We start from the raw sequence: 24,196 nt of genomic DNA, 5'->3' as shown, positions 1-24,196 counted from the left end.
TGGAAATTATACCCATTCCGCAATGCATGTAGAGAAGCGTTTAAGAACACTTGTAATGAAGATGTTTCTAAGAATGCTAAAAAACACAAAAATTGAATTAATTAATTAATTCACAGAACCTATGTTTAATCCACAGTTGTCATCTCAGTCAGCCCACCATTCTTTTAGTTGGGCTTATTTTATCTCCTCTTGAATATGAACACACTGATGATATACTTCAAAATTTTCCAGCTAGAAACTTTGGGATCTAATTTCTTCAAGCAATTTACTTTAGGGCCTTCTAAACATGAATTAAGTTCAAATCATATTCACTCCTAAGCTATCACACCCAAGAATAATATAGATTTTTAAGATATTTCCAATAACTAAGAGTAAAAAAAGAGAATGACTATTGAGTCTTTCATATTTTTAGCAACTCTGTCTTGTAGTTCTTTCCCACAGATCTGACAGATAGTTATATGAATAAAGCAAATCACATAGTTACTTGCTGAGGCATTTCCAATGATGTGAGTCCACAGAAAAAGCCCCATTGGGATAGACCTCAACCCCAGATCTGCCATTCTGTGTTAACACCTCCCATAATGAAGTGCTCCCCTGGTTCACCCATGTACACAGTAGTCAAGTCCTTCAATTTTCTCATGCATATCATTTCCTCCTAGAGCAAGAGTATACTTTCTTGCTTGAACTTTCCTGTGACTTTCCCCTGGTTAGCTGTTTGAAGGCAACAAGGGGTGTAGGAGGAGGTTGTTGAGGAGAACAAATATCATTGCATGACAACTTCTTCAAATGAAGTAATAGCATGGGGTCTAGGCTAGGGAAGACTGTTCTTTCCCCTCTTTCAAGAGAGAGGAAACTACTTATGACAATCAGGAGGATGTAAGATAGTTTGTGAGTTCATGGTTCTCATCCTTCCCACACAAATGTGTCTATTTAGATCTCAGAGTCCCACTCTTTCCTGATCAGAACATTGACTTCAATAAAATATCCTGGTGAGGTTGTAGACTCAGTCATCTTTGCTGCTCTATTATGTTTATTGTAAAATCCTGGACCAAAATTGGATCATAATCTCTGTCTGCAAGAGATGTGGTGATAGTAGCCATGGGAGCTCTATGTTAAAAGCAGGCCCAGAAGACATTTTAGGCAGAGTGTATCCGGGGCAGCACCTAGACTGTATCTGACTAGATTATATATATATCATCCCTTAAAACATGAAGATTCTACAATTGCTTGAATCTAGTACTTTCTGCTAAGTCAGGAAGAACAACCAAGTTGAAGGTTTATGATCAAACATTATAAGACCACAGTGTCTAATAAATGAATTTTTTGGTAGGAAAACCTGCCAGGCTGTGAATACAAGAATATAGATGTGTAACTATAAGTAGAGAACATCAGAAGTCAATAAGAAGGAGAGCAAGGCAAACATTAGATCAAAACCAGTCGTGATACTAGGCAGGGAAGAGAGGCAGAGACACAGCGGTGATCAACATCTAAGGTAACATGTCTTACATGGCTGTTTGTACGTTGTGCTGTATCTTCTACATAAAATTGACCCAACACTAACTGGTGTATGTGTTCACATTCCCTATATTCCCAAAACAACTAAACCATATGTCCCAAGTTAGGATTATATTAACTCCACAATAAGAAGATAATATTCTCTACGGACTTTTAGATCAAGCCAAATGATGAAGAAGAATTTGAAACTTCCATTCATCTTTTGTCATCTGAGATCAACTTCTTGCTCCATAACATCCTCATGGCATTTTTCACTTCTTCATTCCTCAGTGTATAAATCAGAGGGTTGAGCAAAGGTGTTCCAAGTGTATAAAACACAGCTATCATCTTATCCATGGAAAAGGTGGTTGCAGGACGTGTGTATATAAATATACATGGACCAAGGAACAAGATGACCACGATGATGTGGGAAACGCAAGTGGAGCGGGCTTTTCTCCTCCCTTCAGCACTGTGGTTTCTCAGAGAATGCAGGATGATAACATAGGAGAACATCACCATGACAAAACTCACTGTACAGATGGCCCCACTATTAGACACCAAGAGTAGATTGACCACATAGGTGTCTGTACAGGCAAGTTTCAGCAAAGGCTGCAAGTCACAGAAATAGTGATCAATCATATTGGGACCACAGAAAGGTAAACTCAAGGCCAGAAAAATCTGAGCTAAAGAATGCACACAAGACCCCACCCAGGCCACAGCCACCAACGCACCACAGACCCGTTGATTCATGACGGTCATGTAGTGCAGGGGCTTACAGATGGCCACATAGCGGTCAACAGCCATGAGGATTAGGATGAAGATCTCCAGACAGCCAAAGAAATGAAATGAAAAGACTTGAATTATGCACTCACTGAAAGAGATAGTGGCACTCTTCAAAAGGGCGTCCACAATCATTCTAGGGGCTGTGGAAGTAGAGTAGTAGGTATCAGATAAGGATAAGTGGAAAAGGAAGAAGTGCATTGGACTTCCAAGTGCCTGGCTGGTCTCAATGGTAGTAATAATCAGAAAGTTACCCAGCAATGTGCCCAAATAGAAAAGCAAGAGAGTGACAAACACTATTTTCTTCCTAACAGGATCCTGGGTCAACCCAAGCACAATGAACTTAGTCACATTGTTACTCAGGTGCATGTTCATGGATGAGGTGTAGGGGTGAGTGTGAAATGAGTTATCTGCAAAAAATAAAGAAATTAATTAATGATGTGATACGTGATGTTATGGAACATTTTAAGAAAAATAAATATTCTTCATCATGGACATTTTAGCTATGATTTCCTAATAAGTCACCTCAATCCTTTGTTCCATGATTTGTAATCACTACTTCATAGGGTCATTATGTATCTCAAATAAGCTTGTGAATGTTACACTTTCTGACAGCACTCTTCAAATATAGCCCTTTTTGGCTTCTACATGATTCTGAGTAATTCTGCTAATTCAATTAATATAAAGTTAACAGCTATGGCTCCATTTTATTATTAACTTATTTTTTCATATTCAATGAATCTTGGGGCCCATTTTTGGATGGTGTCATTTGGCATTTTGGAAATATTTATCTGCTTTTGGAAGTTCATGACATAATTGTAAAATCACACTCTACTCCCACCCCATAAAGAGTGTCTTCTTTATACATATATTACCCATCGTATATTTGTTATATATACTTACTATAAATGTATATTTTATAAATATTTAATATGCTCCACTTCACTACATACTCACTGGCAGATATCATAGCTTGAAAAGAGAAACAGGAAACACTTACAGCCTCTAAATAATATGCTGTTATCTTGAAGCACCCTTGTGATATTTAGTATTTGACATATATTAATGTAGAGAAGTGAATGTTCTTTGATAGTTGGTAATATCTCAAATATTCCCATTTCCATTTTCCTTTTTCCCATTTCTTAACAACATCTGTCAGTGGACCCAAAGTCCATGAGGTTACATATAAAGGGGTTTATTATTACTCAATAGTTCATGTTTTCATAATTCAAGTGTTTAAGCATTTTAGATCTGAGGTCATTTGTGGAGATGTCACCAGGCAGGCCATGGAAGATCAGATCATGGTTGTAATCCCCAGTAGAGCTGGTAGTATCCAGGTACCTGAAAACTCCACATTCTTGTAGCAAAGCAGAGATTCAGAAGAGTAGGGGAGATATAATTTTAGACAAGAGGAATAGTGGATAGTTAGTAACTGACTTCATTCCACTTGTTTTCTGTCCTGGAAAAGTCAATAATTATTCAACTTTGAAATTTCACTTCTTTCAACAAAGACTTCTTTTATTTTTTTGAATATGGAAAGGAATATTATCACTGGCTTCACTTCTAAGAACAAAATCTTTTCTCTAGATGTTTCTTGTCAAGATGGTGCTGAAAAGGACACTACATGCAAGTAAAAATATAAGCTGAAATGTGATGTATTTAGATATAATTTGAAAGACTTAGTTATCCCATTGTGTTCTTCCTCAATCCCATCCATGCCTTCAATACAGTCTTGAAAGCTGCAAGTGGCCAAAACACAGACTGTGATAGACTGAACAGATACAAAATTTCCCTTGTATATTTTTTCCTCTACTTTGGTAGATTTTCTTCTCCTCAGCAAACTTGAACTATACCTTATCTTTCTCCAAATCAAAAACTACTTTTGGGAAAGTGTCTGATGAAGTAATTTAATGTAGGATTCCAGATTTTTAAAAAAATGCTCTTTGGACTGTGTAATTTTTGACAAATACCTTAAACTATCAGGAAACGGAGACTTGGTATCTTCATCTGTACAACAGGCTTATTCTTTCCTTATTCATTCGAAAGAGTGCCCCATCATTAAATATTTGTAGTTGAAAATAACGCCTAAGATTGTGGCCACTCCACTGTTAAGTGTGTGGCTTTTGATTTGTATGTTACCAATCCCATTAGAATGTTCATTTCTAGAACAAGCTTATTTATACGTTTGGACATATATTTTGAAAATAAAATAAGAATCATAAATATATATGTGTTCATCAACAGGTTAATAATTGTGAGTTCTTAGCAAGTATTTAATCATCAGTTTCCTTCTTTCCTGGAATGTCATTTCATTTCTAACTACTTCAACTGTCTCGAAACTTCAGGACCCAACTTCCAAGAAACTTCTCTGGCAGCCTTCAGTGATTGGATGGCGATAAAGGAAATTCTCTCTCCTTTTCTCTAATGGCTTCTCTTACAGCTTTTCTTATAATGTTACATGCTACTACTTAACTTCAATTATGTGTGTGCTTCCCTTAGCTTCCTGCTTGGATAAGAATCTTTGAAAATTAAATATTTTCAGGATTTTATTCTCCATAGTTCAAAATCCAATGCCTTATACAACATAGGTGCTTAGTGTTTCTAAATTTAACTTTCTCAATTACCTCTTAACATATGATATTTATCTGATTTTTTTAGCACTATTCTGATTACAAAATGCATTCACATCATTAATCTACTGTGGCCTTCTATCTATTATGTAGGAGAGACAGACAAACATGCTCCCAATTTATAAACTCAGAAAAAAACCTGAGATGATTTTTAAATAACTTAGTAAATCAGCTCCACAACCTGGAGTGGAAGATGTTGTACTCTGAACAGCGCCACAAAGCCATGTAAGATTTGGAGACTCTGACACCCATAAAAAGGATCATCTTAAACATTTGACGTTTCTTTACATGAATCCTTGGCAGCTAAAGAATTCAGGGAGAGCCTTGGCATTTTTCATATCCTCCTGATATTGATGTATGTTTGTGTGCATGTCTTTGTAGATGACTGTAGGTCCATTTTTTCCAGAGGTGTGTTTACACCTTTCATCAGGTTCTCAAAGGAACCTGACACAAAAATGGGTAACAATGATCTGGAGACAAAGCAACACTAACAAAATAGTACATATTCTGATGACTACTGTACTTACCTCAAACAAGTTTCGCCAACTATAGAGTGGCTAAATTAGTCAAAACAATAATAAACAGGTAATGTGTTGGGTGGGGAGGTGACAGAGGAGAACTGAAAGGAAAGCAGACAGAAAAAGGCAGAAGATAGATGAGGGTGGAATAGAGTCTTGGGTGGACGCTTCTACTCTAAAGATCTGTTTTATTGCAGAGGCCCCAGTGAGAATCACTGCTTTCCTTAAGGACTCTCTCTTAAACTACCAAACCCTCCCTGATTCGGTTACACTAGACTTCTATCTTTGAGAGAATTCCTACACACATTTTATTTCTATGCAAAATTTACCATTCTCTGTGCAAAGGTGAACAAGTTGTCCCAAGATTCTTTATCCCTCAAAAGCTCAAATTAAAGAATTATAAGAAATTCCCCTCCCACACATATGGCACACTTTACCTGTCACTTTCATCATATAGATTTTAGCCTCCGCATTGTCATTTTCCTCTGAACCTTCCATGAGTAGTTATTTAGCCTTTCAAACTAAATCTGAAATGCACATCAACTGAAATTATATTCTTATGCTATCACTTTTGAAACATGCAAATTCTATACTGTGATATGCAAAATTCTATTTAAATGTGTCATTGGGTGATGGAAAAGCTGTCATTCTCCAGAAGCTATGTCAGAGTCACTACCCCTATTGACCTTTGCTCTAATTTCTAATCAGGCATAATCATCTCTTCTAACTTTTAATAGCCATTGTGAGGACTTACCTTGCTCAGTCACCTTACATGAAAAGCATTTGTGAACTTTTCCACACTCTGCCATCTCAAGAATCTGTAATAAACCTTAGGACATGGTATGCATCCTTGTGTCCACACACAACAATGATGGCTTTGCTCATACCTGATACTCATAAAATATCTGTGGAGTTCAAATGATTCTAAAGTTTTATTCTAAAGTTTATATTCCATTCTACACATTTACTACATTAACAGCAAACATTTAAAAACATTATTTATTTTTTCTCTTTATTTCTCAGAGGAAGTAGGAACAATGCAGTCACAAGATATATAGAAATATATTTAAAAATTATGTTGGATTATTCTGTAATGATGCCTTTCGGAGTAAAAAGATGTAAATAATCCGTCACTTACCTGTTAGAGCATTCTAAATTAGTGTCAAGTCTTTCCATCCCTTTTTGAAAGCAGCCATACCATAGAATACTGGGGGAAAATTCCCTTTCTGAATTCCTAAGGGAATAGTTTAAGTCATAATGATGTACAATATTAGCATCCTAGAGAGTGGCATTCCCTAAAGTTTCCTCTGCTTTACTAATCAGAAACATCCCAGATTCCATAATAAATTTAACTCTTGCTTCATCCATTTAGCCCATAGAAGAGTAAGTTAACCCTCCTCAAACTCAGTAACCAAATACAAACAAGGGTTTGAGGGTATTAGGTGCGTCAGGCTGACCAAAGATACCAGGGGAAAAGAGGAAAACACAAATAGATGGCAGGGAGGATGACAGAGAACAGGAAGAAGAAAGAAATGTGTCTTTGGTAAAAGAGGAAGAGGATCAGCAGAGAGTGCTCTGCTCTCACCCAGCTCCCTAAATTGCCCCTCTGTGCGTTAGGAGACAAATTTTCTAGCTCTTATCATTTATTTGCAAGTTCAATCAGGGAAGGAAGGTGGTTTGAAACCAGAGGTTCTATGGTTGGGCTGCAGAATCCCTCAACAAGGAACTATAGATTTATCACAAGTGGTTTCTATTTTTTAATGTCAATTTTAAAATGTCAATTCTTAGCCACTTTGTGTCATATTTGGAATAAAATCTTTGAACACTCAAATAGCCTGTTGTCCTGTGAAGGAAAGGGAGTTTCTTTGAGGCAGAAAGCCTTCCCATTATTTATTAAATGTTATTAAAATATGTGATCTAGAAACTTAGATTCGAGGTATATGATTGTCCTTTTACTAACGAAAAGCATATTTATAAAAATATTTCCATCTACTCCTGCATACCTATTTAATTAAAGATGACTTACAAAGGTTGGGAGTGGCATTGTAATTAAGGATCTTAGAGTATTGTATGATATCATAAAGTTCTTTCTTCTCTACAATATAGGCTGTGTTCAAAAGTCTAGCCAAGTAGAATAAGATCTTCTGTTTGGAAAATGACAGTGAGATGTATAATCTTTACTCTCTTATTGATTGTCAAAGAGCTCTATAAATAGATGAACTTCCAGAACCTTGAGTCCTAAGAGGACCTGGTACCTTCTAAAAACAGACTCTGTCTGCAGGTACTTTAGCCTGTAAGAAGTTCCTTAAAAGAGAAGAACTCAAAGATAGAAAGATTTACCTTCATCTTATTTCATAATTTAAAAACCCAATATGAAGAGGTGGTGAGGGAGATGAACAGGTGATGCACAGAAGATTTTTAGGGCAGTGAAAACACTCTGTATGATACTATAATGATGGATATAAGTCATTATACATTTGTACAAACCAGCAGAACATACAACACCAAGAGAGAACCCTAAGGTAAACTATGGACTTTGGGTGATTATGATGTGTCAATGTAGGTTCATCAATTGTAACAAATGTACCACTCTGGTAGGGGATATTGATAATAAGGGAGGCTATGCACGTGTTGAGGCAGGGAATATTGGGAAATCTCTATATCTATCTCTCAATTTTGCTGTGAAACTTAAACTGGTCTAAAAAATACAGTTTTTAATAAAAAAAAATCCAATATGATTTATTAACTGATGTATAGACTTTTATACACATGTGCCAAGTGGTTAGAGTGTAATTTCTTGGGGTCATGAACTATATTGAGGCAATGACAGTGGTGTGTTCTTTAGATCAGCCTTACTTACCGAGACCTTTTGGAATTCCAGCCACCCCCTTTGGCTCATGAAACACAAAAAGAAAAAGTGCATTCCCTGAGGTGTATGGTCAACTGTGGTCAATATCTCCTTCCAGCATGGTCTCTCAGTCTCCAAGGCTTATGCAATGCTTTAATTATTCAGAATGCTTGGTGCCAAAACCACCTCCACACTAATAGGCACATTTGTTTATCAACTCCCCAGTGATAACTTCTTCTAGCAACCAATGGTTTCTTGGCAAGAAGCTTCAGAGCTGAATTCTACGATTAACCTACTGAAAATGGCTTTTGCTAGCAGAGCCCTGAACATAATAATTCCCCCAACATAATAAAAATTTCTCTGAAGGCATTACATCAGCCACTTTGAAGGTGTTTCTGTCTCCAGTGCCCTGTTTAGTCAAGAACTGTGACTGAGGCCACTTTCCTTTCTCCGCAATCCATGAGTTCATGCCAACTCTCTGCCCTTGCACAGAACATCTTCCTAAGATCACTGTTCTCCTCATTCTTCTCATCCAGGACATGGGCACAGTGCCATCTTCACATTTAAGACTTGTGTGTACCATTGTTTATATACATGGCACCTAAGGGTATCTTTTTTTTTTTTTTTTGTGAGACAGGTTAGCCCCGAGCTAACATCCACTGCCAATCCTCCTCTTTTTGCTGAGGAAGATTGGCCCTGGGCTAACATCCATGCCCATCTTCCTCTACTTTATATGGGACGCTGCCACAGCATGGCTTGACAAGCGGTGCATCCGTCTGCCCCCAGGATCCGAACCTGTGAACCCCAGGCTGCCGAAGTGAAATGGGCAAACTTAACCGCTACACCACCGGGTCAGTCCCTAAGGGTATCTTTTTGATGTGTAGACAATTGCTTGTCAAATTTGAGTATCTTGCCAACTACTTCTAAATAGGGATACTCTGAAGTCCAGCTTCAGCCTGGATATTCAGCCCAAATCATTTATCAGCCTCCACTTCAGCATTTGGAAGGCTGAAGAGCTGAATGTCTACACAGTGTCATTTCTGACATCTCTGCCCTTCGGGGATGTGACTGTGTAGGTTACCACCATGTCCAATCTGCATAATGGTACTTCTACAAGTTAGTCATGGCATTCAGATTCATTATTAATATATGAATGTTTACTCTCAAATATTGATGAACATTCAAGGTGTGACTTGGAGGGAATAGCTCCTTATTTGTTGTATTTTCTTCACTTTGGTTTTCTTCTGCATATGACACATTAATCAGATCAACACTCTTTTAATATCTATAATCATAATTCTAACCTCTTTCCCAAAATGTGAACACTGGTATGAAAGCCACAGCTGCAACTGATAATAAATCACTCCAGGAACAAGCAAACAGGATCACAAGGCAAAATGAAATTGCACAACTTTTTTATTCCTTCATTTTTTTAAAAAATCTAAAACCACATTGAGAAAGAATGGAATCCAATTTCTTCTTCTTGCTTCAAACTAATTAAGAAAATTATCTGATAAGGCTAGTACAGGTCTGCAATATTTAAATTTTAACATTTAATTCTGTAATATTTAAATTGCTTAGACTATATGGAATTTATCTTTTAAAAACATTTTTTATTTTTATTTGGTTTGGACTTGTGTAGAGAATAATGACCATTGGAGGGTGTCTTGGCGAATTCCTTCAAACAGATGTTGACAAAAGTTTTCAGGATGTGACGGGAAGGACGAAGAGGAGAAAGAAAAGTTAAGATGCAAGAGCCTGAGTAGAGTCACAAATGCACAGTCTTTGGAGGGAAGGGAAACAAGCTCTTCCTCAAACCATTTAGGGATGGTGGATGCTCTACGCACCACTTCTGCTACCCACAAAGATTTCCAAAATGATCTCTCTGGATTGCTTTCCAGCAGGGCATGCTGAAACAGAATTTGACCCATGGTTCCCAGCTACTAGAATGAGACTGGGAACTAAGAATTGCCAAGATTTCTATCCTTGCTGTGTGGCATCAGAGAAGAGTGCTAGCACACCTGAGTATGTAGGGAGGTCACTGTAAGATCACTGGTGTATGATAAAGTTAACTCATCATGGTGATATCTGGAATCAGCTCAGGGGCACACATTGTGTGGGGACCTAGGCTTCTGGGAACATGAGATCAGAGTTCCCCCCATTAGGTCATAGGAATCCATAATGAGATGTGCTCTCAGGTTGGAGGGGAGTTCAGTTGGATTTGGAGTCACCATTTGTTTGCTCTTGGCCATTTTGCTATTGGTGTTAACAAACTCTAACCTCAGGGTCTCTGGGTTCTTGGAATGAAGCAAATGATGTTCAACACATATTTGTCCACTTCTCCTCCCATCCCAGTGTCAAAGGTGACAAAACCAACCAGCTGCCTGGATGTAAACTTGATCAATGACCTTCGCTAACTTAATTTTTTTTCCCTTGTACTTTTTGTATTATTTATTATGTCTGGATTTTTTTTTTTTTTTGGAAAATATGATTTACCATGTATACTATCGTACATTTGGGGAATTTTCCTCCTGCTGATATTTTGAGATGGCACAGTGGACATTCTTTTTTTTTTTTTAATGTGCCGCTATCCTGTGTGGAAAATTTCCAAAGAGTGTTTTTTCTTGAAGGTCCCTGATCCAAAAGAATTAAATATTTTTAAATAAAGTAAAGTTCTTAAAAGTTATTTTTCTTAACATTATAACTGCTAAAAACCAAACTTTGATATGAAGATTAAGAATTTTAACATATTCTAACCACGATTATTCTCCTTGATTTAAAATTATTTAAATTTTTGAAAAGATTTCTTAGCTCAAAAAGGCTATAACAGTCTTCCCGATATTGTATGGAGCCAACATACTCTCTTAATATTCACACTAGCTATCAATCTATTTCCCCATTTATTTAAATATTTGAAATCTCTTAATTGTCTTGGGGCTGTTTAACGCTTCAGCTTTCATGACTATGGCTAACATTGGAGCATTTTACTCTCGCAAAAATAAATGCACTCATACCTCACCTTGCTTATAGGGTGTCAATACGTAAAACATACAAAAAGGGTCAGATTCCCAGAGCCTCCCCCAATTGCCATCTTTCTCTGCCTCCCGAACCCAATAAATTATTGGAATCCCAGCCCAGCACAGCAGCTGCCACACATGCCCCTTCTCTAATCACCACCCGGTCCCATAATCCTAGAGTTTTGATAAACCTCAGGCATAACAGGTATCTGTGAACAGATACATTCTCAAAGACGTTGGATCACAGGAAGCCGAGCTCCTCTGAGAACGTGAGGCTGGGCTTCCCGGGTCATTCACGTCTTTCCGCAAATACTTATATGACCAGAAGGGATTCCTAAAATATAAAGCACAGTGCTCCTCCTCACAATAATTTCAAGGAAATTACCATCTTACTGTCCTTCTCTCCTTCTCGTTTCTCCTCAGTCCTTACCTTTCCCATCTGCTTCCTCTTGCTGTGGAGCCTCTCACTTCCAGCTGCTCTTGCGTCATAATCAGGAAAGCCTTCTCTACCACAAAGTTGTAAAACAATTTCACCATAGTTTCCTCGACCACACTGACAGATGTTTTCCATTTCAATTTTTATCTATTTTTATTTGCCGTGGTATAAAGAATATTTTTCCAGACAGCTATACACTGGCCCAGCAACATTTTTGAATAATTAACTTTTTTCCAGTAATTTGAGATAGTACATTAACCTTATTCCAAAATCTCATACCTATTATATTCTATTTCATGGTTTGTGTTCAGTTTCACTGATACACCTATTCTATTGTTAATACCACAAAAATTTTGTAATTATTGTAGCTGTGTGCTATACCTCCCATTTTTTGTTCAAATAGATCTGCCCATGCTTTGCATATTTATTTTTCAATATGAATAAACTTGTCTGGTTGAAAAGTGTATTATAACTAATTTTACTTGGGAACTCTTTAACATGTAGGTTAACTTGTGGAGAGTTGAGATCTTTAGATTGTTGAGTATCTTTAGGACATCAGGAAGGATTAGTGCTGTTAGAGGAAGCAACCCCTGTAACTCACACAGGACCTGAATTAGCTTGGATTTCTCACCCAAGAGAATAGAAAACCTCATAATTCACAGGTCACCAGGTAGAGTATTCAGAAATGCATTGCCTGAGTAGTGATTAAAAGTTAACCATAAACTAAATACTGCTGTGGTCCCACTTATCAAAGCTCAAGATTAATTATAGGAATGCAAAATATCCAGCAACCAAGGTAAAATTCATAATGTCTAACATCTAAACAAAAATTACCAAACATGTAAATGCATAATCTACAACAAGGGGAGAAGAAACAATCAATTCAAAACAACATAAAAAATGACAATGATTATAGAATTAGTAATGATTAATGAATTAACGAATTAGCAATGAATGAAAACAATTTGAATGACTCTATCAAATATTTTCAAGAAAGTAGAGACAAAATTGAAAATGGTAAGTAGAGACATGGAAAATATAAAAAAAAAAAGACTCAAGTCAAAATTCTAGTGAAAAATGCAATAACTGAAATGAGAAACATACTGGGTGGCAGGTTAATAGAAAATTAGATACTGCAGAAGATTGGACACCACAACAGAAAAGGTTAGTAACTTGAAGACATAGCAATAGAAACTATCTAAAATGAAAAATGATGAAAAAAACAGACTGAAAACAAATACACAGAGCATCAGTGGGCTATGGAAAAACTTCAAACAGCCTAATACGAGTAACTGAAATCCTCAAAGAATAGAATGGGAGAAGGGATAGAAAAGATATTTAAAGAACTAATGGAGAATTTTTTTCCAAATTTAATGAAAACTATAAATACGCAGATCTAAGAAGACAACAAACCCCAAGCACAAAACTCATGGAAGAAATTACACTAAAAGATACATCCTCATAAATTGGTCAAAAGCAGTGATAAAGAGAAAATGTTCAAAGCAGCCTAAGAGAAAAGACACTTTATGTACAGAGGAACAAAGATAAAAATTACAGCAAACTTCTCACCAGAAACAATGTAAACCAGAAGACAGTGGAGCAACACCTTTAAAGTACTCAACAAAGATGGTCCACATAGAATTTGACTTGTCAAAAACAACTTTCCAAAACAAAGACGAAGTAAAGATGTTCAGAAATACAAAAGTCAAGGAATTTATCAACAGTAGACTTCCCTACAAGAAAGGTTAAGGAAACCCTTCAGTCAGAAGGTATATAATATCAAACGGAATTCTGGGTCCCCTGGAAGGAATGAAGGCCACCAGAAGTGGTAAATATATGTGCCAATACAAATAATATGATTTCTATGTCAGCAAAAGTCAATATTAACTCATTTTTCCTTATTGTAAAATGTGAGTTTTTTCACAAAATAATTTCCATCTTAATGCTTTCCCATTCTTGTACCAAATATTAAAAACTCAAATTTAGATGTCCTCTTGATATAGTCACAACCTCCCTACTAAATCTCCTGAAAGTTATGGGTGCTGGCCCCTATAACACATCCCCAAACCAGGCTTAAAGCAGAGTGTACTATAACTTTTAAAGCCCCATGCACTATGAGAAACATCAGAAATGTATCCTAAAATGCACTCATCATAAGGAAAGGACCAGTAGATTTTACCGGCTAGCTCTACAATGTAATTATTCTGTGTTGTCAGATATCTATCACCTTAGGTAACAGTCCTGCCCTCTGAGACTGGAAAAGGTCACCCACAGAGCAGAGGAGAAGTGAGCCAGCCCCACAGTCTTGGGACTGTAACATAGTCTAATTGAAAATGAAACTGTGTAAGAAAAGTGGCTTTAACAATCTATCCCGAGAACACTGACCTGAACCACATTTACAGTTATAAGAGCAATAAAGTGGAGGAATCTTGCTAATTACAGGAAGAGTTAGCAACAAATGTTTGGGATAAGATCAGAAATAAATAATACTCCAGAGACTGCTGCTGGGGCAACAGTAGCCACTTTCACATCTGGCTTGCTGCCAGATTTAAGATGTTTTGAAATCTGTTTGGAGAAAGTGCCAAATACATCATTTACAGAACTTAATCGAAACACAACACCGTTCAGAACTTTCAAAGAAAAATGAAGAGACAAAGACTCTAAACCTGTGGGGAAAAGGAATAGCTTATTACTAAAGAGAAGTGACAATAGATTTTTTGAAAAATGAGAAATTTGTTATACCTGTGGACAAAAAAGTTAAGCCAGTGCGATGATAAATGCTCAGATAAAGACCAATTCCCGGATGATTTCCTAACCCAGTAGAGGAACAAGCCACACAGACTCATTTTTGCTCAGATTAGGACAAACTGCTAAGTGGTAATTTCTGTCGCTCTACAACTCTTTGACTAATTTGGCCCTTACACGATTTTCCCACCAGGTGGCGCTCCCTCGATTTAATCTAGTCCTGGAGGATTTTGTAGATTTGCCTGTCTTCAGAAAATGCTGATGGATTGTGTAAATTTTAATCAAGTTGTACTTGGTCCTGTACATGATATTTTGGGACCACATTAACCGGTTTCACTTTAAATTCATGACCTGGATCTCGAAGGAGCCCTTGATGCTGCTAGACCATCACAGTGAACAGTTCATTTAGCTAGATCATCACACACAGGTGCACAGTCCCTTTACTCTCTCACTGTCCTAAAGTGACTAGACAACTATTAGGACTATTAGTAATAAAGCACCATATGTCCTAAAGGACTATTTCCACCTCTCTGTGTTTAAAACTCCAATACCTTATTCTTTTTCCTCAGTCTCAACCAATGACTTTACTTTCTGTTTCACAGAGAAAGCAATCAGATGAGAATTGCACTCTCATAAAAAATGAATATTAATGCAATGTACAAAGTCCTATGCAATCTGGACCCACCACTCCCTCTCTGACCCCATCTCCTCCTACTCTCAGTTCCCACCTCACTGGCTAGCTTATGGTTCCAAACCCACCAGACACACTTCTTCATGCATGGCTGACCCCCTCCTCCCTTGAAATATTTACTGAAATGTGATGCCCTCCACGGAGACTAAGCTGACCCCCTATTTGCAATTGCAGACTGCCTCCAGCTCTAATGATCCCCCTTACCATCCCCTATGTTTTATATTTTCATAGTACATATAAACTTCTAGAAAAACATCCTGGATACTTACGTGTTAGTTTATCATTTATTTTCCCTCTCCCTCACTAGAATCTAAGCTCAGGGGCTCAGAAATCTTTATTTATTCTTTTCATTGTTTTATCTCAAACACCCAAAATATATCTGGCATTTAATAGTTACTTAATAAATATTTTTAGAAAGAATAAGTAAATTTCTACAATGTATAGAACCAAAGTACAAAAAAACTTGGTGGGCTCAGATCTTTGGTCACATATAGTGAAAATAAATTGAACTAAAATTAAACAAATCTCGACTAGACTTCAATGAGTCACCAAAACATTTGCAGACATTTTCAAAATCTTTTCAAAACATCTCATCTAATTAGTATGAACTATATGAATATTTTAACATATTTTTAAATATTGTTTACTTAGTAAATTTGAAGAATTGACCATTAGATAAAATGGTCACTTTATTCCTATATTTTTAGCAAAATGGCTTAGAATTCAGTGCCAGGCACTAAGGGTAGAAACTACACCAGTTACCAAGGAATTTCTATTCTATCTCTTTTTTTTCCTTTCTCAATTTAGTAAAGCCTTTAAAGATCTCCCTGTATGAAAAATTGAATCTTTCTTGTGAACAGATATAGTCCACACATCACACTCGTATTTAGCACTTTGCATTGGCTCCTTTGACTCCCGTCCCATTCACCTTCACTTTGGAAGGTGCTGGAATGCTAAAAGCCACATTCCCCACACTCCCTATGTATTGGTCTCTGGATGTACATTAGATTGCTCCCGTTAGTTGCGCTCCTGAGGGACTTGGAAGGCTCTACTGAAGAGGCCATCTTCTTTCAGCTCTTGGCAACAGATGAGCAAATAAGACCAAGAGAAGATGAGCAGTTTCCTTATGCCCAATCTTCCACAGCTAGTAAGTAGCAGATAAAGTATTCCAATTTGTATCTTTAAACTTCAGTTCAATGTTCTGGGTACCTAAACATAGCTTCATTTGATGTGTAAGTGCTTGTAGATGATTTTTGTTAACCCAACTTCAATTACACCTTCGGTCATTTAAAAATAATTTGACTAACAAGTTGGAAAATTATGACAAAGTTGTTGCAGTGCTTCATCAAATGTGACTTTTAGCAATGTTCCTCCATGAAAATGCACAATATATACTTGACAGAGAAACATGTTGAGAGTCTCTGAACATGATATTTTATGTTAAATTCTCACAATATCTTTCTTTTCCCCAAAGCTCTGTGTGTCTCTCAACCCTCTTTGAGGCTGTTGAAGGTCTGTTAACACGAGAGTGTGACATTCCCCCTGCTGGGTGATGGCAGCTCTAAGGACTGCTTTGCTCACTAGGTTTTTGAGCAATTACACTTGCTTCCAGAAATTCTAAATCCTAGAGTATTACAAGCAATACTTGGACTATTAAAATGACAAAATTTTCAATTGTTGCTGAAAATTAGAAGCAGCAGATATTAGAATAAGAATAAAAGAATAAAGAATTCTTTTCTCATCCTCTGATGGTTATGTCCTGCCTGGTAGGCTGGACTACAACCACGAGCAAGTCAAGGGTCAGCGCTGGAAACGTAGTGAAAAGTACCCTTTAATTCAGGGCGTAAGCAAGTATTTAAATGATATCAAAGCCAATGAATGGGAGTCTGATTGAATGACACCACGAGTTCAATGAGGGAGGTACTAAAATAGTTACGAATGAGACAAAAAAATTAAAAATTCACAACAGCAAGTCAGGAAATAGCAGGACTCTGGAAGGTAGTGTAAGTCAGTTTGACTATCTCAGGGTAGACAATCTGGATAGGTTAGGAATTCTTTTAACGAACCAAGTCTTGCTTTCCACTTATGTCGCAGAACTGCTCAAGGATACCAGTTGCCATCAAATAACTTCTTGAGCTTTAAAAAGAAATTATTCTAAAGGGACAAAAAACAAAGCAATGCATGTTTAGAAGCATATGGCTCTGCTGGATGGTGACATGTGTGGCCATTCTGTGACTGAGGTACAGATCACAGTGTAGGAACAGATGATTACATGGTTAACACTGTGATCTAGATCTGCTTGTGAAGCAGCATGTTGGTCTGGTCCCAGCAGTGTTCTTGCCCCTGGAAACACCTTATTATTAGGGCAGGTGGGTGGAAATTCACTGGATTAGAGATTAGCACCTCCATCAGTGGAGAATCATCCTCAAGGGATGCAACTAGAATGACGCAAGTCTGTGCTATCACAGCTGCTCAAACAGGCGCTCTGACCTCTTAAAGCCCAGGTCCATCACCCAAAGGAGAACTTTATATTCGTAATGTATGTTCTAAGAAGATGAACAAAAACTGTTTCTACTTTGACCTAAAAATACAGTCAACTTGGATTCAGAAAAGAACCTGAAGGATTTGGTGAACACTACACTTGGATACCTTTGAGCAATCGTCCTTAATTGGAAAGAATGTAAATCCATTGGTAAACCAGAAAGGTTATCTCTTCATTAGGATCATAAACACTTAAGGCTTCTGTTTTAAATCTGTCTTTGAAAACAATAAAAATTCTAGTTTGAGACATTTGACCAAGACATAATAATTGGATGAATTTCTCCTCGTGTATGTCCCAGACAGCTTGCCTCCACAATTAGAAAACCCAGCTGGAATCATTCACCTGGTTCTTGGACTCTCTGAAGTTACTTCATTTGAAGGAATCTTGAGTTTGGTAAGATCTTAGGTTCGACTTGAGATGACCTTAGAATCTGTATTTATACAACTTTCTATTTTTGACCAATTGTTAAAACTAAGCTCTAAGAATCATCTTTATTATTTGGTTAAGTATTTAGTGTGTAGATTTTAGTTATTGCATAGAATTATAGCATAGAAATTACTTACAAAATATGACAATTATTAATTGAATTAATTATATTGAATAAGTGCATACATATCTATTCCTCTTGAATTATGTCAATAATTCATACTCAATACCTGTGTGCTTTATCTGTAAGCAATATTTATTCTCTGGGTAAGAAAGCTTGAGTTATGAACCTGAGTTTATACTTGAGTTCTAACTTGAATTAGATCAAGTTATTTTGCTTGATCTGTTTTTATACTCTTTTGAGCAAATTTTTAAAAATTAAATGAATGAGCCTCTACCTTAGGAATAAATATTGGTGAATAAAATGTGTAGTTTTCCAAAAAATGCTCATAGGCAGCAAGAAAGGGAGTGGATAACATATCTCGAAATGGTTCTTAGGAGATTCTCTGATGCCCTTTTTTCCAATTTCACTTCTCTCTCTCATTATTTTAAATTTATTAGTCTTGCCCTTATTTAAGGAAATGGACCACATTTGAAAATTTTTTTAAGTATTTTTTGTCTACTTAAATACTTAGAGAAAGTGAGGGAAGTGGACCAGCAAAGGAAAAGAAAAGCATTAATTATAACTACCCCTGTCTTCGCTTGAAGAGCCTTCTAAAAATAACTCCTCACGACCTGCTGTGAAAGGGACTATCATGAAGGCAGCTGATGGTGTGATTCAACACTGAACTGGAAGTTCAAGGTACTGTTCAGTTCTTGGTTTTGGCCGAAACCAAGTTTCAGTCTTTGGTAAAGACTACAGCCACTCATTGTTCCTGGTTGACAGAGAAATAGCAACCAGACTCTGATAACAGATCTGCTCTCAAACTTGGAGGATGAGCATTACCTGTGCCCTACAGAACATTTTAGTTTCCTTCCAGTTCATAAAATATCTTGGATTGTATTGCTGCCCATTGCATCCTTACTAATTTATTAGGAAATTTGAAAAATATGAAACAAGTAGCAATCCTTAAACATTTCCCAATGGAAATAAGAGAAACATGAAATGGATTGGTTGATGGAGGGAATGAACAAAGGCAGTTGGCAAGCCTAGAGCTTACAGACATAAGGACACAATCAGGAAAAAAAAATACACGTATATTGCTTTCCAAAATTTTCCATGTGTATTACTTTCTTTAGCCTTCAGAGGAGCTCTGTGAGGCAGGAGGTTAAAGTACTGGGGGCTGTAAAGCATAGTAGTTAAAGTCTATGCTTTGGAATTAGTCTTGTACCTGCAAAGAAACTGTAAGGTAGTTATACAACTTTTCTAAGCCTCAGTTGCTGCTTCAGAAAATCCACACAATCATAGTGCTTATATCATATGGCTGTTCGTTATTATTAAATGAGAAAAAGCCCTGTGCACATTCCACTCAAATAGTCAGCAATACACACATGGTATCTGCGATTTCGCTTTTACTAATTGTGCTGCTGTGGAAATTAAGGCTTGAGGAGGTTGAGATTACAAAGGCAGTAAGTGGTCTGCCTGTGACTTAGAGGTAGGTTTTCTATGTCTGAATCCAGTGACATTCCCTGCCAACAGAAAGGCAGACGTGGAAAGAAATGGTGTGAGTTTGGCAGAAGCGGGTGAGATGACATTGGGATAAATAAAGCGAGGAGAACAGAGAAATGAAGTTGAGCAAGTGAGGGGTGCCGGTGACAGGAGTTGAATGTTAGGTAGAAAAATTAAATTCTGTACTATATCAATAGGGTGTCTCTCCAAGTTCCAGGCAATAAGAACAGATGAGGCATTAGATATTAGAGTGGTGGCTTTCAATTCTTTTAAACGTGAAATGAATCATTTCTTTGGGAAAATCTCACCTAAAGGCATAAACAATTAATGCAATGAAGAGATGAGTGTTTGTGTGCGAAGAAGACACAGTCCCCTCTGTTGTTACTCATCTAGTGAACCATCTTTATACTGCAAATGAGGAAACTGAGGCTCAGAGATGCCAGCAACGTGCCAAATAACAGACTAAGTTAGTGATGCAACCCAGAATAAAACCCACTTCTCATTTCCTGATTCCTGAGCTAATGCTCTTTATAATTCACAAGGGCTCTTCCAAGAAAGATCTCAGTTCTTGGGCTAGGTCAGAGAGGATGAGTTTAAGGAACATGAATAAAATAGCACTTCCATAGTCTAGTGGATACCTTGCATTTTGTGTAAGAGGTGGGTGTGGAGGTGCATTGTTAAGTAGCAAGAGTAACTACTTATTATTTATAGAGTCTTATAGTCCAAGTACCAGTTGGAAGCTATGATCTTTGCAAAATTTCTGAGATGTGGCAGCCAGCCTCTGCTTAAAAGTCTCAAGTAATATGAGATACGTTTTCATTGTAGCTTCTCTTCTAGGTTGCAATACTAACTCTCCTGAAACAACACAGATTCTGTTCTTCTCTTCTGCAGTGGTGGAATATAGCGGTTAAGAATTTGAGCTGTAGGATTAAAATACCATCTTCACAGCACACTAGTTATATAATCTCATATAAGAGATTTAACTTCCTAAGACCTCAGTTTATCCCTTTTTCAAAGGAAACAGTAATGATACCTACTTCATATGGTAGCATGCGGTTTAAATGAGGTAACACATACATCATACTTGGCACAGTGCCCAGCAACATAGTTAGTGAACCTAAAAGCTAATTGTTTAATTATTGTTGTTATTGTGTTCTGGGATCTTTTGCTCCATTTAAGGAACAGAGGAAACCAAAAGATTTGACTTGGGCCTATTCAGGTTTGAGTTGGTTATATTGTGGATCTATGTCTTTACTAGAACATCACGGTTTGTAAACGTCATCATTGAAAAATATATTAGTCGTAGATTATAGAGTCACCAGTTTTAGATGTATTTTGATCATTTAATATTTAGAAGTAAAGCACAAAATTACAAAAGAATTGCCATATTGTTTGAAAAAGAGCACAAGAAGAAAAACCCACTTCAGATTGTTTCAAAGATAAAACAAGATAATGATTGTGATGTTACCTAGCCCAGTGATCGGTAAGTGACAGACTCACAGCGTGATTACTAGAGAAGCAATGTTGATGCTGAGGGCACTGATTCTGGAGTCAGAAACGTGGTCCACAGTCTGGCTTCATCAGGCACCAGCTGTGCCATCTTGGTTAAGCTTCCTAAACTCTATGCAAGTCAGTTCCCTCATCTGTTAAATAGAGTCAATTGTAGGGTTATTCTAGCCCCTGGAGGAGGGTAGGTGCTCAAAAAAGTTGGCTATTAGTAACAACAATCATAAAGGAGGAGAAGGAAAAACCTATTTCACAAGGAAGAATCATTTAAAAAGAGAGAAGAAAAGGCTTGGAGGAAACCTTTCATTAATGAAGTAGTTATCTTTTAAGCTCTTTTTTTAGCACATTCTTAAAAGCCAAATGCTTGGATGGAGAGAATAAATGAATAAAAACAAACAATGTTATCCTGAGGTCCTGGAAATACCTGAAGCCATATAATAAGTAATTATAAATCATATGTTGCTTTTTTGAGTTTTCCAACTCGCAGCCGGAGCTCATATCAGCACCTGATAAATGGGAAATCAAAATAATGTGACAGAATTCATACTTTTGGGTCTTACAGAGAACCTGGAGTTGCGGAAAATACTCTCTGTTGTATTTCTAACCATGTACGTGTCCACCATTTTGGGAAACCTACTCATTGTGGTCACCATATTGACAAGTCAGACTCTGAGATCACCTCTGTATTTTTTCCTTTCTTCTTTGTCCCTGTTGGATGTCATCTTCTCTTCTGTCATTGCCCCCAAGATGATAGTGGACCCCCTCTCTGAGAGCACTACTATCTCCCTCAAAGGCTGCATGGCCCAGCTCTTTGCAAAGCATATCTTTGCTGGTGTGGAAGTCATCCTTCTCAGTGTGATGGCCTATGACCGCTATGTGGCCATCTGTAAGCCCCTGCACTACATGACCACCATGAGCCCTTGGGTGTGCTGCCTGCTGCTGGGAGGGGCCTGGCTGGGGGGATTTACCCATGCGGTAATACAGCTTCTCTTCATGTATCACATACCCTTCTGTGGCCCCAATATCATAGACCATTTTGTTTGTGATTTGTTTCCATTGTTGAAACTGGCCTGCATGGACACCCACATCCTGGGCCTCTTAGTCATCCTCAACAGTGGGGTGATGTGTGTGACCATCTTCCTTATTCTCATCGTCTCCTACATGGTCATCCTCTGCTCTCTGAAGTCTTACAGCTCTGAAGGGCGGCGCAAAGCTCTCTCCACCTGTGGCTCCCACCTCACAGTGGTCGTCTTGTTCTTTGTGCCCTGCATCTTCTTGTACATGAGGCCTGTGGACACTTACCCCATAGACAAGGCAATGACCATCTCCGATTCCATCATCACACCCATGTTAAATCCCTTGATCTACACCCTGAGGAACACAGAGGTGAAAAATGCCATGAGGAAACTGTGGAGGAAACAAGGGACTTTTGTTGGCAAGTGACTGTCTTTGCTGAGAATATCGTGTATTTCCCATAGGGAGAAGTCATTCTTTCAGAATGTGTGAGATATAATTGACATATAACATTATATTTGTTTCAGGTATAAAACAGAATGATTCAATATTTGTATATATTGCAAAATGATCACAAGTCTCGTTAACATCTGTCACCATACATAGTTACAAAAAATTTTTCTATAAAGTAACTATACCTCAATTAAAAAATAAAATAAATATTTAAAAAAATAAAAAAGAAAGGTGTGAGAAATAAAACTGTCCATTCTCCACTAGCAGCCAGAAGGATCTCTTAAAAATATAATTCTGATTTATGATTTAGAGTATTTGCAATTTAAAGATTATGATAGTCTACTGCTTTCTATCCTTCCTTGGATTCCCATTGCCTTTAGAAACTCCTTACCTTGTCCAAGAATTCCCTGATTAATCTCTCTACTACCTCTGCAACTTGATCACCTCACCTCCTCCCTCACCGTGCATCAATCACCCATGTTGGGCTTTTTCATCTTCCTTTAGAGCTATGCAAGACTTTTCTCACCTTAGGGTTTTGACTTCTCTCTCTCTCTCTGAAAACAAGCCCTCATCCTCTTTAGGTGGCTGTTTCTCTCTAAACTTCTAGTCCTAGATGAAGAGACTAAGAGTCATTACATCACAGAGCCTTCACCCATGACTCTATTCAAAGATTCTTCCACTCCTGCCATTATTCCCTATGTCAATACTTCATTTTCTTAGCAATGATGATCAAATGTATAATTATTTTGTATAATTATTATTTGATTTTTGTTGCTTTCTATCTTTCTCTAGACTGGACGTCTGTGAGGGAAGGATTCTTGTTTCATTTATGCTCAGCACCTATTAGGTTTGCAATAAATATCTGTTAAATAGCTATAGAATACAAGAGCTTTGTTTTCCAAATAGCTAAATTCAGATGGTTACGGCAAAAAAAAAAGAGACAACTAGTAAGTAATTAAAAATAAACAAAGAAAGAAAACAAAAGCCAGAGAGTGATCATTACAATAGAGTTAATGGAAATGGAGGGCTATGATTATTTCATGAAGGCTACATCATACTGGGTAGTCAGAGGAGGATTCTATTAGCAGGTAACATCTCAGCTCATTTTGAATTCTGTTGAGACATCCTTAGAAAAAGTGATGAAATATATTAATCAATAAGTTTAATAATGATGAGCACCAATAATTGACAAGAATGATCAGAAGCAAACAACCATAAGAAGATTAGTGGGATGAAGATACTAGAGAGAGAAAACTATAATACAAGAACCACAATCGTATTTTCAAGGAACTATAAAAGATCAGAGTTAATGGAAGACAAGAGTCTAAGTAGAGAGTTCAAGAAGCAGAATCAGAAATGTACACAGTGGTTAGATAAGATAGTGCTCATACATCCAGCCCTCCTCGAATCCACAAAGAGCGTAAATGTTGTTATTATCTCTTAAAAATGACCCAGAGTCAAAAATTCTTTTAGAATGCAGATGGACT

The 24,196-nt window shown here is 37.3% G+C and overlaps 2 protein-coding genes and 1 non-coding gene across 3 annotated transcripts; 1 reads left to right on the top strand and 2 right to left on the bottom strand.

Annotated features, from left to right (window-relative positions):
• Positions 1-415: 415 nt before the first annotated feature.
• On the bottom strand, positions 416-546 carry LOC131395899 (small nucleolar RNA SNORA18). The gene has a single exon (XR_009216401.1). It is a non-coding gene; the product is annotated as a small nucleolar RNA SNORA18 (small nucleolar RNA).
• A 1,164-nt stretch (positions 547-1,710) lies between these two features.
• LOC131395782 (olfactory receptor 4C16-like) lies at positions 1,711-2,643 on the bottom strand. The gene has a single exon (XM_058527604.1). It carries the CDS (start codon positions 2,641-2,643, stop codon positions 1,711-1,713), a length of 933 nt encoding a protein of 310 aa, XP_058383587.1.
• A 19,112-nt stretch (positions 2,644-21,755) lies between these two features.
• Positions 21,756-22,685, top strand: LOC131395781 (olfactory receptor 4C6-like). The gene has a single exon (XM_058527603.1). The coding sequence runs from the start codon at positions 21,756-21,758 to the stop codon at positions 22,683-22,685; it is 930 nt and encodes a 309-aa protein (XP_058383586.1).
• Positions 22,686-24,196: the final 1,511 nt, after the last annotated feature.

Source organism: Diceros bicornis, chromosome 31 (assembly GCF_020826845.1).
Source record: "Diceros bicornis minor isolate mBicDic1 chromosome 31, mDicBic1.mat.cur, whole genome shotgun sequence".
Classification (NCBI taxonomy): Eukaryota; Metazoa; Chordata; class Mammalia; order Perissodactyla; family Rhinocerotidae; genus Diceros; species Diceros bicornis.
The sequence above is the reverse complement of the archived record's forward strand: the minus strand, read 5'-3'. Positions and strand labels throughout refer to the sequence as shown.